Here is a 20,321-nt window from a genome sequence, read left to right as displayed (position 1 = left end):
TCAGCTGTTTGGTGGGGAGAATATATTGGCACCTGGTCCTGGGGGGGAGAGGGGGGTCGGCCAGACATAGGCATGCTCTGCATGCTAAGCAGTATCTGATATGCGGCTTTGCGTCCGGAGCTGGGGGAAAAGATTACATAGTAAAAAAATTAGATTGATTTTTAAGTTCTGCATTGGCTTTTTGGCTCACTTAAATACTAAATAAAACATTGCAATAGAGATTTAAATTTCAATTTGGGAGCTAACAGTTACTCTTTAAGTTAGCTACGCGCGCTGCTACCGTAGCAATGCACGTAACATTAATTGCAGGCTACTGCAATACTTCACTAGTGGTCGCTACTATGACAATTACCATGTTCATTTGCATAGAAGCGGCCGCTAGTGAAGTATCACTGTAGCGATACTTCACAGGGCCGCCCACAATTAAAGTTACACGCATTGCTACGGAAGCAGCACATAACTACCATAAGGTACGCATGCTCCTTAGTGGTTAAATTAATCATTAGACTCACCTGTGATTGAATGCCTGTTAATTAGAATTTTGTAGTCTTAAGTGTAGCTTTTCTCCTAAGACTATAATTGGGGTGTACTCATTTCTGCAACATGGGCTTGAATTAATTTTTTAGAAAATCACGTTTTTTGTGTGTGTAAATTAACAAATCTTGTTTGCAATCAATGGCCCACATTTGTGGGATTATTTGTAGTACAGCATCCTATCTACTAATTCCCCTGTGTCTCTGCGTCCCTGTGTGTGTGGGGGGGGGTCCATGCTTTATGCTACTGCGCATGTCCACTGACAGCCTTGGCACAGGGAGCAGGACTGGCCAGGGGGCCGAGCGGGCGGGCGTGTGTGCGCGCGTCGGGCAGGTGCGCGCGCACGAGGCCGGTGTGCTTTTAAACGGGCTTAGGTCTACTAGTCTCATATAAAATGTTGATACTGAAAGGAAACTAAAGGTTTTCTGAGAAATGTAGTGGGATGTACTCATTTATGCTGAGCAATGTATATATGTATTATTATTATTATTGATTTATAAATATATATGTATGTATTTGTAATAATGTGGGTTTTCCATAGTGTCCCTTACTGCTTATGGATAGCCTACAGCACTGTGTCACAATGCAGGAAACCAGAAAAACCTTTACATAGTGTTTCTTAAGCGAGAAAGCCCTGGGAAAGTCAGTGCTGGCACTTCCACACCTTTGTGAACAGTTCTGAAACAGACTGAGGCTTTGTGGGAAAGAAGAGGGAGGGGTTTGGATTCTACGTATGCAGAGTGTCATTTAAATCACTTGTATTTAAAGGAAGTAAAAATGTGTGTTTGCTAACAGCTCACGGTGACATTTTCAGGACTTGCAAGCAAAGAACAGTAAGTAACATGGTTACCCTGTTTATGTATTTGGTATTTTGAGCACTTGCTCAAGCCTTTACTTGCATACATATGTATCCCAGTATTTGTATACTTGTACTATTTTCAAGGTGCAGATCTTAATATGAGCATTCAGCACTGTGAAAGCCACTAAGGTTGTCAGTTATGCTGACAGTAAGGTACCCCAGGCACACCTGGCTATTCTTAATAATGTGATTAAAGCAGTGGCGTAGCTAGGGTGTTTGACACCCGGTGCGGATAATTCACCCCCCCCCCCCCAAAAAAGCGAAGCACGCAGCAGTGGACATGACATGGGTGGGGGTAACTGTAAGGCAGTGGGCTAATATAGGTAGCCAGAATAGTTGCCCCCAGCATAGGTTAGATAGGTAGGTGCCCCCAGTATAGGTTAGTTAGGTAGGTGCCTCCGATATAGGTAGCCAGTATAGTTGCCAACAGTATAGGCTAGGTAGGTAGGTGCCCCCAATACAGGTTACATAGGTAGGTGCCCCAGTATAGATTACATAGGTAGCTGCCCCCAGTATAGGTTAGATTGGTGTGTGCCTCCAGTGTAGGTTAGATAGGTAGCTGCCCCCAGTATAGGTTAGATTAGGTAGGTGCCCCCCAGTATAGGTTAGATAGGTAGCTGCCCCCCAGTATAGGTTAGATAGGTAGCTGCCCCCCCCCCCCAGTATAGGTTAGATAGGTAGCTGCCCCCCAGTATAGGTTAGATTAGGTAGGTGCCCCCCAGTATAGGTTAGATTAGGTAGGTGCCCCCAGTATAGGTTAGATAGGTAGGTGCCCCCCAGTATAGGTTAGATAGGTAGGTAGGTGCCCCCCAGTATAGGTTAGATAGGTAGGTAGGTGCCCCCCAGTATAGGTTAGATAGGTAGCTGCCCCCCAGTATAGGTTAGATAGGTAGCTGCCCCCCCCCACCCAGTATAGGTTAGAATAGGTAGGTGCCACCCAGTATAGGTTAGATTAGGTAGGTGCCCCCCAGTATAGGTTAGATAGGTAGGTGCCCCCCAGTATAGGTTAGATTAGGTAGGTGCCCCCCAGTATAGGTTAGATTAGGTAGGTGCCCCCCAGTATAGGTTAGATAGGTAGCTGCTCCCCAGTATAGGTTAGATAGGTAGCTGCCCCCCAGTATAGGTTAGATAGGTAGGTGCCCCCCCCCAGTATAGGTTAGATAGGTAGCTGCCCCCAGTATAAGTTAGATTAGGTAGGTGCCCCCCAGTATAGGTTAGATTAGGTAGGTGCCCCCAGTATAGGTTAGATAGGTAGGTGCCCCCCAGTATAGGTTAGATTAGGTAGGTGCCCCCCAGTATAGGATAGGTAGGTAGGTGCCCCCCAGTATAGGTTAGATAGGTAGGTGTCCCCCCTAATGGAGGGGAGAGCCGCAGCCGCGGGGAGGGCAGCCCGACCTCTCCCAGGGCTGCTCTCCGTGCTCCCCCCTCCAGAATTCATAGAGCAATGCGCAGGGGAGCCTGTGTACTAAACCACTCACCTCCCTGCGTTCCCATCGCCGCTCAGTCGCCGCTGGTCTTCTCCTCTCCGCATACGCTGTTACACACACTGCTTCCGGCTAAACAGGAAGCAGTGTGTGTAACATAACAGCGTTTGCGGAGAGGAGAAGACCAGCGGCGACTGAGCGGCGATGGGAACGCAGGGAGGTGAGTCATTTAGTATACAGGCTCCCCTGCGAATTGCTCTATGAATTCTGGAGGGGGGAGCACGGAGGGCAGCCCTGGGAGAGGGAGGGAGAGGTCAAACTGCCCTCCCCGCGGCTGCGGCTCTCCCCTCCATGCAGCGCACCCCCTCTAGGGCGGCTGGGGTCACCCCACCTGGTGCGGGTCGCACCCCCCGCACCTCCGTCACAACGCCAGTGGATTAAAGGACAACTGAAGTGAGAGAGATATGAAGGCTGCCTCTTTGATATTCTTTTAAGCAATACCAGTTGCCTGGCAGTCCTGCTGATCCTCTGCCTCTAATCCTTTTAGCCATAGACTGTGAACAAGCATGCAGCAGATCAGTTGTCTCTGACATTATTGTAAGATCTGACTAGATTAGCTGCATGCTTGTTTCTGGTGTTATGTAGATACTACTGCAGCCAAATAGATCGGCATGACAGCCAGGCAAGTGGTATTGTTTAAAAGGAAATTAATATGGCAGTCTCCATATCCTTCTAACTTTAGTTGTCCTTTAAAGGGCACTTGAAGTGAGAGGGATATGAAGGCTGTCATATTTATTTACTTTTAAACACTACCAGTTGCCAGGTATTTGATCTGCATGCTTGTTCAGGGACTATGGCTAAAGGTATTAGAGAAAGAGGATTAGCAGGACAGCCAGGCAGTGTGCATTGTTTAAAAGGAAACAAGTATGGCAGCATCCACAGCATCCCTTTCACTTTACTTGTTCTTTAAGCCTGGATTTGGGATCACTAAAGATTACAGATGTCATCTGAAATTCAGCCCGACAGTTTTGTTTTCTGTAATAAGCCGGGGCAGAGCCAGATCTGAAAGCTACAGTAATCAGATTGTGAAAGGCAAGCTAATGATACATTACCGGCCTCAGCTCATGGTGGTATAACCCCTGGCACTTACAAACCACATGCAAACATGCAACCAGGTAAACAGACACATATAAAAACCTCTAAAGATATGTACTCACCTCACCATGCAGAGATATGGATCCAGCGATGTCTCCCTAGTGCTCCGCCAATACATCTTCCTTCCTCTTCCAGCCGGCGGGTATGCGCGATGTTACACAACGGGCACAACAAGACTTCAAGCAATCGTGGTACTTTGCGTGGGAGTCGTCAGGGATCTGCCCAATCCGTGCTGCTGTGCCTGTCGCTTAACAACGTGCGATCACTGCGGGGGCAACATTGTTTAAAATGCTTATGTGAAACGACGTTGGGTAACATCGTTGCAAGTATCCCCCGATGGGTACTTGCCATTAGGTTGCTAGCACGCTTATGAAACTCATGCCAAATTGTATATAATGAAAGTATATGGGCCACACAAAAATTGCATTGGTGTATGATTTCCAATACGATTTTATGTGCATTCCTTCTTCCCGCACACTGTATGTGAATCACATGTGATTCGCATACACGGCTTTCCTATGGAGAAAGTATGTGTAAGTTTTCTCTGTTTAGAAAGGGCATACAAATAAAAAAGCAAAATGGAAAGGTACATAGAAAAGACACAAATGCAGAACATAAAAATGCGGAAAAGCTTATGGCAGTAAACGCATGTCTTTTTGCACAGACAAGTGTGGTCCGAGCCTCAAGGTTTTGGGAACTGAGAACATCAACTATCAAAGCTGCAGATTCACCAAACTTCAAGGTCAGCCCATGGTAGTCATGCACACTGAAGGGCTATATATATTAAAAAAAATGTTACACTCATCTGTAATGACTAATGATGCTGGAAAAGTTGAAACAATATACAAATTCCATTTTGATCATGATCTGAATTTACATGAGTGGAAACAGGACTTTGCACAAGGCTGGTAACTGCTGATCAGTTATTCAGCCATCTGCTGGTGCCTACTGTCGATTCTGTATGGAGTGGATTAATCACTATAATTACTCTACAGTAGGTTAAAAGATTGAGGTGGTTTTCAAACAGATATTGCAGCCTAGGGGCAACAAATGGAATAGGAACTTTACCTGCACCTGGTTGGGTGTTTGAAATAAACAATGACTATTCTCCTCATCATCGCACATCTTCTATAGCTGATCTTCTTCTCTGTAGAAGGTGCTCTGCTTGCTATAACTGAATTGCTGTTGTTTATCCCCTGCCTATTGCCTGAAGAAGTGGGCTGTGCCCGCGAAACGCGTTGCATCTTTGGGGTATTTTCAATAAATGTGTATATCTATATATTTACAGTCCTTGGTGTCTGCTTTAACGGAGGCGAGTCCACCACTTCCTCCCAGCAATTTTTTAAAAATGTTATGTACTTTTATCCTTCTGGCGCCTCTGTTCACCTACCAATATATTTGAGTCCACCCCAGGTGGAGGGGTGATCTACCCCCTTTCTTCCTATCTACAGAGAGCGACTTCTTAATCCTGAGTGAGGACAGGTCTAATCTCCTCACCTGCCTAATGAGTGGTTACCTAGGTGGTAACCCGTGTTTGTGAGTATTACCATCTCACTGTTTCATTTATCCAATCAATTTTGACATACTACACCATATTGGGCTCTTGATTTCTCTTCAACTTTAATTTGAAGATTATATACTTAAAACTGTCAATCTCTAAAAGTAGTAGTAAACTTCTCATGGACTATTCTTCCTGCAGATCAGTTGCACATAAAACTATAGACAATATTTGCATCCATTGTTTGGCTTCACTGACCTTATATACTGTAAATCTAGAGGCTTAGTCAGCAACAAGGAAAATTATACAAATTACCCCTTTGTAAATATACTCAGTTGGTATCAATGCAGTAGGAGGCACAAGAATAGGAGGTACATTTCTATAATATACTTTATTTAGAAGTTACATTTTGAAGCATTTTCTCCAAAATAAATCCAATAAGAACATTGTGAGTACAGTACATAACAACAATTATGACAAGGTTACATTATTTCCAGGGTCAACAAAGCTCTATACATGTTACAAATGTTAACATTATGACCTTGATTCACAAAGCCGTGCTAATGCATAGCATGGCCGTGCTATGCGTGTAGCGCGCAATGTTACTCGCGCAAAGTTTTACGCATGCAAAGTTTTACACTTGCGTGCTAACAAAGCTCTTCGCGTGTTAACGTGGCACAATGTGCGCATTGTTCCACGTTAACACGTGAGGAGCTTTGTTAGCTTTGTGCGAGTAACATTGCATGCTACACACATAGCACTTCTGTGCTATGCATTAGCACGGCTTTGTAAATCAAGGCCATAATGTTGTTTATTAGGGTAGGTTTCCTGCATTTGGTGTGAAGCATCATATCAGGGTAGTAGAGTATTGTATATTGTCCTGAAAGATTTACTGAAAAAGTTGATACCGATTTTAGCCTTGTTTTAACAAACTAAAGTACACATGAAACGCAAACATATGAGGATGGTACATTTCCCTGAACCCTCCAATCCCGCTAGAAGCAGAGATGTAACTACAAATTATCGGGGCCCCCAGCAAAAGGTTGATGGGGCCCCCTTAATATTCACAACTCTTGCCTTGCCTCCCTTTGGTGACCCTCACAGTCTGGGGACCCATCTTGCAAGGGCCATAAAACAAGAGAGGCCATCAGAATCTTCACACCCATAACATGTGTAGCCACAAAAACTTCTGATTTGAAGTATCAGAGAAAGGGAAGGTGAGTAGTTGGGGACCCCACACACCTCTGGGCCCCATTGCAGTCACAGGGGCTTCTCCTTCCTAGATATGCCCCTGGCTAGAAGATGAAGATTACACATTTTACTAAATGACCAATAAAATAAAGCGTATTACTGGCATTGTGCAAAGGAGGGCAATTCACAACTCCTCAGAGCTTTTCAATTTCATTTGTGGTGCCACAAGGTTAGAGAAAGATGCTTCCTCAGTTTCATTGGCAACTCAAGCTTCAGCCCGTGGAATGATTGTTTTGCTACCACTAACCCTGTCTAATCATCCTGTTCCTCAAATTTTAAAAAAAGATAGGTAGATGGAGTAACAGACAGACAATGGGATGTAAACAGGTGCTGCTCAATAATGTTAACAAGAAATAATATATATGAACAGTTAATTGCTTGTGTACATTGTACCTATGAACTATTGATGTGACCCTGACAAAGCCCTGGAGGTGAAACATATTGGGTGTGGACGTTGTAATATTGTTTTCAGCTGGTGGCAGGAGGACTAGAGGAGCAATTTATTGATTAGTGCAGTTTGTTTTCAGCTAACATTAGGTTGAAATACAACTTTTTCCATCATTTGGTGTCTTTCTACCACCTCCCTTACTGTATTGGGCACCGGCTGGTGGAAAACATAAGCCATGCCCAGGACTAAAGATGAGTGGTGGAACAAGTAAATTTAAGCTTAAAATGTAAAAGCCAGATGAAAAAATTGGAAGTTGCTACAAACATTGTGATTTAGATAAATATGCTGACTTTCCAAGCTAATTGCAAAGCTCCAAATATGCCAATGTCACCAAATTTGCAATGGATGTCATAAAAATAATAATAAACAAAACCTGTACATTTTTAAGGTTCTGATGGTATTTTTCAGAACCTTTTTACGTTTTGTCAAGACCTCCAATCCGGCCAAATCTGGATTGCCCGAGTGGAGACGGGCTTGTGTTCTCCATCTGCTCCTGGTGGTTGTTTGCCCCTCATTGCAAGCCACATTTGTGAGTATACTTCATCTCACTTTATATACCAGGAACAGCGACATATTGTGCTATTGGGCTCCAGACGTCTCTGTGTTTCTTCCTAAAACTGAATCTTCATCTCTAAGGCCACCCCCCCCCCGCCCGGTTTATTTTACGCCTAACCACTTTCTCAATTTCTAGCTGTCTTTTCTTGTTACCACTGATCTCACTTTTGCTAATATATAGCATGTGTTACAGCCAGAACCAGGAATCTCACCACTACGGGTTCTGGCCAGGCAAAATTAGAAGTGGCCATCTCACTGCGGCCAATGTGAGAAATTAATTAACATTTCCAGATTCCCGGCGACCACCTTACTGTTTCAATGTTAGAAATTAAGCTGGCTCCTCCCCGGCTATGGCTCCTCCCCCTGCCCCCACTCCTTTTCAGCTCTGGCAGCCGGGGACACATGCGTCCCCCCAGAGTCATTCGTCGCGGCAGGGGTTCCTGCCATTCATTCCTGCACAGCGCGTGCTGGCAGAAGCAATATCTGCAGCATTCCTGCTCTGCTTCCCTGCCGCGATGAACGACTCTGGGAGGGGCGCATGTGCCCCCTGCTGCCAGAGCTGAATAGGAGGGGGCAGGAGGAGGAGCCAGAGCCGAGGAGCCGGCTTAATTTCTCACATTGACAGCATAAGGCAGCCGCCAGAAATCTTAATTCATTTCTCACATTGGCCGTAGTGAGACGACCACTTCTAGTTTTGCCAGACTTCGGGTTCTGGCCGTAACTGTGAACATTTTGCATGGTTGATAATTGTAACGGAAAATTATTACACTTCACATGTGTCTCCTTCAATCAGATCACTAGCTTTATTGTCTGCAAAACACAAATACCTAATAAAGGTAGAAGGCTGCGCATCCCTGACCCAATACTGTACAAATGAATGGTTAATCGCTATGGCGCACACCTCCCCTCCTGGACTGAAATGTGCGCCCGCATCCAAACAATGCAAGTCTATGGAGAAAGTTTAGCTTCCATTATAGTTTTGCATGCAAAATTACAATATACTGGACACCTGCACCAACGTTGAGGTAAATCTCCAGAGCAGGTGTCCTACACTATCTAAACTAAATTAAAAGCAAATGTCCAGTATATTGTAATTTTGCATGCAAAACTATAATGGAAGCTAAACTTTCTCCATAGACTTGCATTGATTGGATGCGGGCGCACATTTCAGTCCAGGAGGGGCGGTGTGCGCCATAGCGATTAACCATTCATTTGTACAGTATTGGGTCAGGGATGCGCAGCCTTCTACCTTTATTTTTTTCCATAGTTCTTTAACTACCAGGCTAGCAGCGCCCATTGTGCTATCCTGTTTTGCATGGTAAGTATTTAGTTATGCATATGTTTTGCATCTGTCTGATTGCTGAGTGTGTATTTGAGCTATATAAGCGGTGCATATGAGGTGATGAGTCATTCAGATGCAGCCCATGTTGGTGAGAGCTTGCTTTGTTTTTTGCTGTCTGTATTAAAACACAAATACCCTTTCCCCTTAAAAGTAGATTCACTGTTATGGGCTCTCACCACCACCTTCTGGGTATTCCAGTACCCTGGCTGTAGCTTCGCTTGCTCCCAGCCACTCAGGACCTCTGCACACTGCGATGTAAGCTCCACCCTGCATTCCCAGCTCCTCCGGCTCCCATGGACAGACTTCCGGTCTACGTGTTAGTGGTGACGCCACATCACGACGTGGACACTGAAGAGGCGTCACCAGACTCACCACTAACACGCATACAGCGCGGTGGCCGGGAGCAAGTAAAACTACAGCCAGGGTACTGGAATACCCAGAAGGTGGTGGTGAGAGCGCACCTGGGCAACCCCTGTTGAACTGTTAGTTATGTTAACGGGCGCAACGCTCCACTACAACAGTTATCAATAGCGATTCTGAAGAACTCTAGACCTTTGTTGTGACAGTTATATCCGGGACACTCCAGCATTGCTTAAGTCCAGTCATGTATTAAAGGAGAAGGATTATGGCCAAATAATTAGAACTATAATTCTGATAAAACTCCCGGGAGTATAATGGACATTGCAGTGAATGGAGAGTGAAAGAGCTGATGTGTGTAACGCAGCTGGTTGTGGTTATATAGGCTTCATAACAGTGAATGCACTTTTAAGGGGGAAGGGTATTTGTGTTTTGCACACAATAAAGCTAGTAATCTGATTGAAGGAGACACATGTGAAGTGTAATAACTTTCTATTGTTCTAAGATCACAAGGTGGCTCCCCCTATATTGGGGTAAATTGATATCAATATATCATAGCACTGGGAATTGTGATTGTGTTTGATAATTGTAACGGTTTGCATTTATGCATTGCACATGAGACAACATGGACAGTGCACAAGATATGCAACGGAGCAGAAAATGTCACTATGTGGGAAATAACTGAAATGACAAGGCCAGGAATAAATGAATAAAGGCACTTTATTAATAATGCAAGGAACATAAATAATAACTTAATCAGCAATGTACATTAACCTTATATACAACAACAGAAATAAATGCAATGATATCCAAAAAGCAACACAATATAATATTCCTGGCGGCAGGTGTATTCAACAGGCATACACATGCAATCCGGGATATATACAATTAGACTTCCCTGCATAAGGTATACATGCAGAGCAACCCAGTGTATATACAAATGTGTGCACACGGACCCCTGAACCTGGTTAATATATACAATAGATATTTACAAAATATAGATACACAAGACAATTTGCAGTACAAACAGGTAGTCATACAGGCAAGACATAAACCAGGAGAGCAGATCATACAATGTAGTCGCTTAGGCAAAGAATCGTCAATAGCAAGCACAGGTCAAAACATAGGAAGGCAATATACAAGGAACAAGGTACAAGGATCTCAGGAAACCAGGACAGACTAGCACACAGACTAAGCAGCAACAATGAACTAGCACTGGACTGGTGCTCAGGCTTGGTTTATATCCAATGCTGGTAAATCAGGTGACGAATCAGCTCTCCTCCCAACAGTCAGTAGAGAAATGCAGGCTCAGGAGGAGTGAACCCTCTTCTGGTGGGGGTGGAGAAACAACATGATTTCATGCAGGGTTCATGAGGACATCTGCTGGTGAAGAGAGGAACTTCAGGCGACATGTTAACAGGGATGTCACCAGCAGATGGGGATTGTAACAATAACTTTTGGTAACTAGTCCTGGTAAAAGATTTCAGAGTTAATCATACTTTATTTTCTATATCATGCAGGTCCATAATGGTTGAAGAAAGCCATAATGAAGATGTAGTACTGATAGATCTCTTCAGTCTTGGCTGTAATACAGAGAATATCAAACAAAAAAGTTTGATGGACATCTTGAGTAACTTAAAAAGAAGCTATAAGACCAAGTCTCCATCTTTGTTTTTCATGTGTTACCAGGATCCCACTTGTAAGCACAATGGTCCAGATACACTATGTGAGGTACATTTCGGTCATTTGAAAAATGGATGCAAGGTGGTAAAAGACTCCAGCATGGCTGCTATACTTTACACTATCAAACAAGAAATTGATGCTCTGGACTTGAGCAAAATTCTTGTTATTCTGCCCCAGGAGAGGAAAATACAAATGGATTTCTACTTGGAAAACCTGTTTACCCCAGTCTATAAATTTACATTAGAGTATTTTGAAATGAAGGATGTCATTACACTACCATGTTCTCAAAAAGGACCTAACGGCATAACTGATGAGGAGGCAAGAGAACATGCAAGGAAAGATGTGCTGAAGTATTGCCAAAGTCTGCCCGCTCAGAAAGGTCATGTGGTCATTCTAAAATCACAGCTTATTCCAGGTAAAGATTATCCTGTATACTCTGTATGAGAACCAAGACCCAGAGCCAGATCAGCCACAAGGCAACCCTAGGCAGTTATCTAGGACCTGGGGAAATTCCAAGGCCCTAGTAGATTCTCCCCCCATTAAATTTTACTTAAAGTAAATCTGTAGCGAAAATAAAAATCAGATATCACCTAAGGAGAGGGAAGGCTGTGGGTCCTTCCTGTTCTCCTCACGGTCCCCGTGTTCCAGTGCTGGATCCCCGGTTCAAATCCCCCACTGCAGTAGACTTTGGAAGTCTTTGGGAGCCCAAGTGCTCCTGAAGGTGGGCCAATCCGTACTGTGCATGCGCGAGCACCCTGTCTCGTTGCTGATCGGCTGGAAACTGCTAACTGGAGATCCAGCGCTGGAACCGTGAGGAGAACGGGAAGGCTCTATAGGACCCAGAGTCTTCGCTCTCCTTGGGTATCTGCTTTTCTTTTAGATTCAGACTCCTTTTAAAAAGCCAGGTGATCATCAGTGGTGGGCAAAAACTGCTATCTTGCTTAGGGCCCCATTTTGTCTTAATCTTTTTCTGCCAAGACCTCAACATAGAAACAAAACATGATGTCAATGAGTAATGCAGGCTCCTGAGTTTTCATTTGTCATGTTCTGTCTATTTGGGAGTGATCATTACACAAATCTGACATGGAAAAAAAATGGAAAAACACCACAGCCAATTAGTAGGAACTGGTTTATCCTGACTGCACACTTCCTACAATTGTACCCAGAATCACAGCCAGGGGAATACGAGTCTTTCCCAGAAATAATAATAACTTAAGAAGTGTGTGTGTGTGTGTGTGTGTGTGTGTGTGTGTGTGTGTGTGTGTGTGTGTTGTTGATATTGTTTTATCTAACAGACACCACATCTCAGTATTGCCCTATGCAAAGTTACTCCTGTCTGTGGAACACATTGCCATAGTAAAACTTTGTGAAATTTGAAAAGCTTCATTACGTCCTACTCTGGCTAGTGACATGTAATTGATTTCTATTACTTATTGTAACTAAACAAGGAAAAAACAAAACAAAAAGTGACCTCACGTTGCAGAAACAGTTCAACGATGGTCTCCCTGACATATCACAACCAGGGCAGAACTAATGCCAATACTGGAGTGCATGCCATACATCAAAGAAGAATGATGGTGGGTGGAAAGAGAGCAGGACAGGGTAAGCCTTGATACCAGAACAGCTTGGACTGGACCATGTTGATTCTGGCACAAATCCCCTCCCTGACATCCTTTTTTCTTTCTTTGTCAGGGAAAGTAAATGTCAGTGAGGGTAGAGCTTGTTATGCAGGCTGCAGCTGTACTACTGTAGTCACCATTCAAGTACAGTGGGATGCGAAAGTTTGGGCAACCTTGTTAATCGTCATGATTTTCCTGTATAAATCGTTGGTTGTTACAATAAAAAATGTCAGTTGAAGTGGTTTAAAACTGACAAAATTTTCAATAAAAATGTGTTTTCCTACTTTTTTTAACCCATACAATTATCATATTTGCTTTTTTGCACAAGTATTAATATTCATTTAGAGATTATAACTTCCCAAAGTTCAGTTAATTTACTTTGAAAGCTGCTGGTGCATTTTCTTTATAACTGTTGTCATTCTGTTGTGAATGCAGCCACCAGTGATTTCTGATCTGTTTTTCACTTCAGCACTCATCAGCTAAAGTCCTGCACAGCCAGAGAATGTTTACATAAATGTATCAAGTAAAGAATGTGTACACAAGATAAGATTATAAGCAGTTCGGATGCAGGTTTTCCCTGCAGAAGAAAGAGTCAGCCCTGTGATGTAACCCTTTGAATGCTGTTTTACTAAAAAAAAAAACCACTGTGTTAGTATATTATATGCTGTAAATAATCTTTTAGAGCAAATAAGAAATTCTGGGTTATATTCCGCTTTAAATATATCATAGGAGACACACACAGTAATATTTGAGAAGTGAAATTAAGTTTACTGGATTTACAGAAAGTGTGCAATAATTGTTTAAACAAAATTAGGCAGGTGTATACATTTGGGCTCCACAAAAAAGAAATGAAATCAATATTTAGTGGATCCTCCTTTTGCAGAAATTACAGCCTCTAAACGCTTCCTGTAGGTTCCAATGAGGGTCTGGATTCTGCTTGAAAGGTATTTTGGACCATCCCTCTTTACAAAACATCTGTAGTTCAATCACAGTTGATGGCTTCCAAGCATGGACAGCTCTCTTTAACTCACACCACAGATTTTCAATTATATTCAGTTCTGGGGACTGAGATGGCCATTCCAGAACGTTGTACTTGTTCCTCTGCATGAATGCCTTAGTGGATTCTGCGCAGTGTTTAGGGTGGTTGTCTTGTTGAAAGATCCAGCCCTGGCGCAGCTTCAGCTTTGTCACTGATTCCTAAACATTAGTCTCCAGAATCTACTGATACTGAGTGAAATCCATGCATCCCTCAACTTTGATAAGATTCCAAGTCTCTGCACTGGCCACGCAGACCCACAGCATGATGGAACCACCACCATATTTTACTGTAGGTAGCAGGTGTTTTTCTTGGAATTCCAAAGTGAAGCTGACTTGTCCAAATGTGCTTTAGCATACCTCGATCGGCTCTGTTTGTGCCGTGGGCGGAGAAAAGGCTTCCTCTGCATCACTCATACAGCATCGAATGGTTGAATGATGCACAGTGACTCCATCTGTAGCAAGATGATGTAGGTCTTTGGTGATGGTCTGTGGGTTGACTCTGATTGTTCTCACCATTCGTCGCTTCTGTTTATCCAATAATTTTCTTGGTCTGCCACTTCGAGCCTTAAAAGGAACCTAAACTGAGAGGGATATGGATGTTTCCTTTTAAACAATACCAGTTGCCCGGCAGTCCTGCTGATCTCTTTGGCTGTAATAGTGGCTGAATCACACACCTGAAACAAGCATGCAGCTAATCCAGTCTGACTTCAGTCAGAGCACCTGATCTGCATGCTTGCTGAGGGGCTGTGGCTAAAAGTATTAGAGACACATGATCAGCAGAAGAGTCATGCAACTGGTATTATTTTAAAAGGAAAAATCCATATCCCTCTCAGTTTAGGTTCCCTTTAACTTGAACTGAGCCTGTGGTCTTCCATTTCCTCAATATGTTCCTAACTGTGGAAACAGACAGCTGACATCTCTAAGACAGCTATCTTTATCCTTCCTCTAAACCATGATGGTGAACAATCTTTGTCTTCAGATCATTTGAGAGTTGTTTTGAGACCCCCAAGAGGAGGGAAACTTAAACTTGACCCCCTTAACTACGCTTTCTCATAATTGGATTCACCTGTGTATGTAGGTCAGGGGTCACTGAGCTTACCAAGCCAATTTGAGTTCCAATAATTAGTCCTAAAGGTTTTGGAATCAATAAAATGACAACAGTGCCCAAATGTATGCACCTGCCTAATTTTATTTAAACAATTATTGTGCACTTTCTGTAAATCCAATAATCTTAATTTCACTTCTCAAATATCACTGTGTGTGTCTCCTATATGATATATTTAAATGACATTTTTTATCGTAACAACCAACGATTTATACAGGAAAATCATGACAATTAACAAGGTTGCCCAAACTTTCGCATCCCACTGTATATTTTAGCTGTTCTATTGCTCAGTGTGAACCCTAATAGAGCTTTTTAAAGAAGAAATGCAGTGAAAATAACGCAATGAAAAAAGTGCTTAATTTTTACAATAATTATGTATAAATAATTTAGTCAGTGTTTGCCCATTGTAAAATCTTTCCTCTCCCTGATTTACATTTAGAAATGTATCACATCATGTCATCTTTATTGCTGGCAGGTGATTTCTGTGGAAAAAGATGCTGCTTTTTTTGGCAGTTGGAAACAGCTGTTATTTCCCACAATGCAACATGAGTCCCACAGTGTGATGTCAGTACCTAGGTGCTGACATCACACTGTGGGAGGAGCTTCACCGCAATATCAGCCATACAAAGCCCTGTGATGATCCGTTTGAGAAAAGGTAAAGATTTCTCATGGGAAAGGCTACTGATTTGGATGAAGTTCAAGCCTTGGTTACAATTCCTCTCTAAGTCACACTGTTCCAAGTTTATAAAAGATAGCATATTAATCAGATGACATATTAATGTTCATTTACAGTCGTACTGTGTTTGAGTGCTTCTGTGCTTTTACTTTCCACACTAGGCAAAATTGCATATGTGTTTCCATAACACATAGTGGAAAACACATATGTGATTCTGCCTAGTGTGTTCCTACCCTCATTTTTTTTTTGTTCTAAAATACCGGCTTGTTTAAAGGAAAACAGTGAGTTATTTAGGGGAAAATTGACATACTAAAGGGAAGCCTCTGGATCCTCCAGAGGCTTCCCCTGCCCCCTTCACCTCCTCTCAGTGCCAGGACCCCTGAAGTCTCGGTGGAAAAAGCCGAGCCCATGTCACTTTGTGCTAGTGCACAGATTGGACCAATGGAGAAGTGGAATCTGGCACTATGTAGTTTATTGAAAAGAATCCTGCAAACAGTGAAGTGCAAGTGCGGACAATGGATAGCATTCAATCAAATGCAAAATGTCAACAAACTCTGTACTTATCGCTGTGTACTGGGGAGTAGCAGCGTGAATCTGTAAGGGCCCATTTCCACTAGTGGTTGGATGCGATCATCGCATCACATCCAACCACGGGTACTTCCGGTCACCGTCCATATATCCGGATGCGGCATCCCATTAATGGTAATGGGGAATTGGATGCGTGCTGAGGAAATCTGCAGCATGCTATCCATAATTTCCCCCGCGACGCATCACATTGCATCACATAGGTACATTTGCGTCAATGGAAATTACTCAATTGACTTGTATTGGTTTCAGTTTGATTGCGGTGCAATGCGATTATCGTAGAAACGAGCCCTAATGCACAGCCTTATACACCAGAGGTTTCGCAGAGGTAATCCTTTCTTCTACTGAGACTAGTAAATGAAAGGGCAGCCGTGAAGTGCGGCACAGGTAAGAAGCACTTCCGGTTCCGCCGGCAGAGCCTGCCTATCAAACAACATAGTGAGTGTCAGGCTTGAGGAGTAGGGCTTGGCTCTGACGTCAAGATGACGCAGTTGAGCACACTCCCCTCAACCCTGTCACTCAGCAGCTAATCTAAATTTGGGAGGCGTAACCGCAGTGGGTGTCCCCTTTATCTGTGATTTAAATGTATACAATGATTATTGCATCTGTGCAAACACAAGCTTCCTGTGAAGTTTGGCTGAGCTTGTCGATGGGCTTTGAGGAATCTTAGCGTTGGAACATCAAGAAGAAGGGGGACAGGGGAGGCTTGCCTCTACCTAGGGACCTACCCATGTGAGGAACTTTTTTTTTTTTTTTTACTACAGTTCAATTAAATGATATAAAATGAGCATCAATAGATGCGTCAAGAGATGTACAGAGATGCTCAGTCTGTACATCTCTGTTACTCATTGTTTGCAGACGTTATTATAAGCACTTCAACAGACATTTACAATTGAGTTAAGTCAATTTAACCCTCTAAATCAGTGGTCCTCAAACTAAGGTCGTGGGTCCCCTGAGGCTTTTTTTACCGCCTCCCCCCCCCCCCCCCCCCCAACCTCAAAACGTATTACTTTAAATATTGGTGATCCACATATAGAATTGCAGTACTGGCACCACCCATTCACATGGAAGCAAGAAAGCAGTAATTCGCTGGTTTCCACCCAAATTCCACATCAGGTGACACTGCTGTCCAACTGGACTGCAGGTTGTCACCTGGGTATGCTTCACTGTCTGGTGCACAAAAACATCTACATCATTGTATGTATATATAAAGTCAGCGCAGGTCTATAGTAATACAGCTTTCATCATTTTTTGGTATACAGGATCTTCGAACAAAAGGGTAAAGAAGCAAGGCTTACCAGATTCCAACAACCCACATTATAAGGTTGTAAACGAGTTTGATAGGTGGTCCGCAGAACTTTCAAATGCTGTCGTTTCACCAGCGATGTTGCACACTACAGATTCCTCCGGAATATAGTAGATATCCTGAGATCGCAGAGACTCACCAAAGGGGAGTCCAGTAGGATAGTGACATGAAAGAGATGTACGGCACATCTAAGTGTAAACCGTCTTTATTACATAACAAGTAAAACAATTAAAAACAAGGATAAAGGATTTTTCCTTTATCCTTGTTTTTAATTGTTTTACTTGTTATGTAATAAAGACGGTTTACACTTAGATGTGCCGTACATCTCTTTCATGTCACTATCCTACTGGACTCCCCTTTGGTGAGTCTCTGCGATCTCAGGATATCTACTATATTCCGGAGGAATCTGTAGTGTGCAACATCGCTGGTGAAACGACAGCATTTGAAAGTTCTGCGGACCACCTATCAAACTCGTTTACAACCTTATAATGTGGGTTGTTGGAATCTGGTAAGCCTTGCTTCTTTACCCTTTTGTTCGAAGATCCTGTATACCAAAAAATGATGAAAGCTGTATTACTATAGACCTGCGCTGACTTTATATATTCATTGCTTGTGTGGACTTTTGGACATTGTTCTTCTCGGCTGCGGTCGCCTTCTGCCTTGGCGCTGACACTTGTTGTTTATTTTTATCATTGTATGTATACTCCGGCCCCCCAGCAGTCTGAAGTATGTTGACCTGGCCCTCGACCCAAAACGTTTGGGGACCCCTGCTCTAAATCCAGTGGGGACAGTTTCAAAGCACTTCATAAGCATTCTGTTTTAGTTACATTTTGCATAGTAATCCAACTTCTTTGGAAATGGGGTTGTAAATATAGAGTAAAATAAATAATGCAAATACATGGCATAATAGATCTGGGCCTCATTTGAAGTTATTTTAATCACGCTTAAGTATAAGTACATTAACACTTTCATTTGCATGTTGATTGCTATACATTCTTGCACACTATCATTTTTAGTACCACCATAAACGGAGACTGTATTTTTGCATTTGTCCAGTAGATGGTGCCATTAAGCTGTAAATGATTTTCAGCTCACACTCCTGTTTTCTTCTGCATAACTGCACAGATATTATTTATTATTTATATAGTGCAGACATCTTCTGCAGTGTTTTTACAATGTATATACAGTATTCTTGTCACTGTCCCTCAGAGGGGCTTGCAGTCTAATCCCTACCATAGTCATATATCCATCTAATCCATCATGGCCTAGGGGAGAAATTAATTTATCTGTCATTGGGATGTGGGATTAGAGGTGGGGCAGGGGTGTGTCTTAAAGTGTCCCTCTTTCTTATCTCAAAAAATTGGGGGTATGCAGAATGCCCGGAGGAAACCCACACCGATAGAGAACATAACATTACATAGTAACTGAGTACAATGATCAGTGGCCTTTCCTATTCTTTATCTTTTTTATGTTGTTTGTTTGTTTCTTTGCTTGAAGTGTATTGCTTTTGGTAGTTTTACCCACAGGGCATTTATGAACAAAATGTGGAATTCACAATTTGTTTGCCTGAGGCTGAGAATGGTGGAGGTGATGCTGAAATTCTGAACTTGTGGTTTAAGTACTTTGAGTTGCAGGTTTCCATTATTTCCTTTCACAATCCTGCTCCGCATACTTGTTCCTTTTGGGTATGCTATTGCTTTTATAAAATATGAATGAAGTACTTATACAAACTATTTTAATGGGATCATGCAAATCTCCATAACAAGTAGGTCATGTTTTTGTCTAATTGCTTACTGTGGTCCTTCTCTGCCTTTTTGTTTTGATTTCCTGCCTGTTACATAAATGGACTGAATGAGCTCAGAGGCTTGTTGGACAAACAATGCTGCTGCACTGCCTGGTGGCTGTGTGGCGGAGCTCACAGAAGCAAAGAACTATTATTAAAGTCAGTGAATTGAGCCTGGTTTTAGCTCAAGTCTAAAGGCTCATACACACATCAGACTATAGTCTTTGGAAAATGAAAGATCACAGACCAATCTTACCACCCTTCATGTAGTATGAGAGCCATACTCTACACAGTCTTTTCTATGGAGCTGAACTCCCCATCAGACAGAAATCTTTGCAAGATGCTGCACACAAACATGCTGCACACACTCAAAAGATCAGTATCTGCAAAAGATCTGTTCCTGCCAAAAATCCATTCCTGCAGATTGCAATGATAGTCTATGAGCTCTGCAGATCCTCATACACACATGATTTAACTGACATTCATCTGCAGATCAGATCCACCAGGATGGATTTTCAGATCTGCGGATGATTGCTTGATCTGCAGATGAATGTCAGTTAAATCATGTGTGTATGATGATCTGCAGATCTCATAGACTATCATTGCAATTTGCAGGAATGGATTTTTGGCAGGAACAGATCTTTTGCAGATACTGATCTTTTGTGTCTGTACAGCACCTGTGTGTGCAGCATCTTGCAAAGATTTTTTTCTGATGTGGAGTTCAGCTCCATAGAAAAGACTGTGTAGAGTATGGCTCTCATACTACATGAAGGGTGGTAAGATTGGTCTGTGATCTTTCATTTTCCAAAGACTATAGTCTGATGTGTGTATGAGCCTTAATGATGTGTAGGGAAATTTGTAAAGCAAACCAGACTGGATGCTTGAAGTGAACACCATTTAATGCAACACACCTTTATCCCACCCACAAACAACTGAGCTACAAGCTAGCACTAAATATAAAAGCAAGCACTAAATATAAAACAATGCTGTTTTTGGAAATGTGTAGTATAAGTGTGATATCATATCATAGGGGTCTGAAAAATGACCGGTGTTAAAAGCAAATCAAATATCCAGGAACAAGAATTGATGAACAAGAACAAGAA

At 42.7% G+C, this 20,321-nt stretch overlaps 1 protein-coding gene across 3 annotated transcripts in view; it reads left to right on the top strand.

Moving 5' to 3' along the window:
- Positions 1-20,321, top strand: part of LACC1 (laccase domain containing 1) — a 41,499-nt gene that overhangs the window by 1,275 nt on the left and 19,903 nt on the right. Inside the window, exons 1-2 of one of the 3 annotated variants that reach the window (XM_068265231.1) lie at positions 1,293-1,367; positions 10,944-11,521. In XM_068265231.1, the coding sequence (XP_068121332.1) occupies positions 10,951-11,521 (571 nt within the window). In that variant the 5' untranslated portion in view covers positions 1,293-1,367; positions 10,944-10,950. Of the gene's footprint in view, positions 1-1,292; positions 1,368-4,636; positions 4,715-10,943; positions 11,522-20,321 lie in introns of those variants that run through there. The other 2 variants (XM_068265232.1, XM_068265230.1) reach the window with 2 other exon arrangements.

The sequence above is a fragment of the Hyperolius riggenbachi genome, chromosome 2, assembly GCF_040937935.1.
Source record: "Hyperolius riggenbachi isolate aHypRig1 chromosome 2, aHypRig1.pri, whole genome shotgun sequence".
NCBI lineage: Eukaryota > Metazoa > Chordata > Amphibia > Anura > Hyperoliidae > Hyperolius > Hyperolius riggenbachi.
This window is presented reverse-complemented; position numbering and strand designations above follow the sequence as displayed.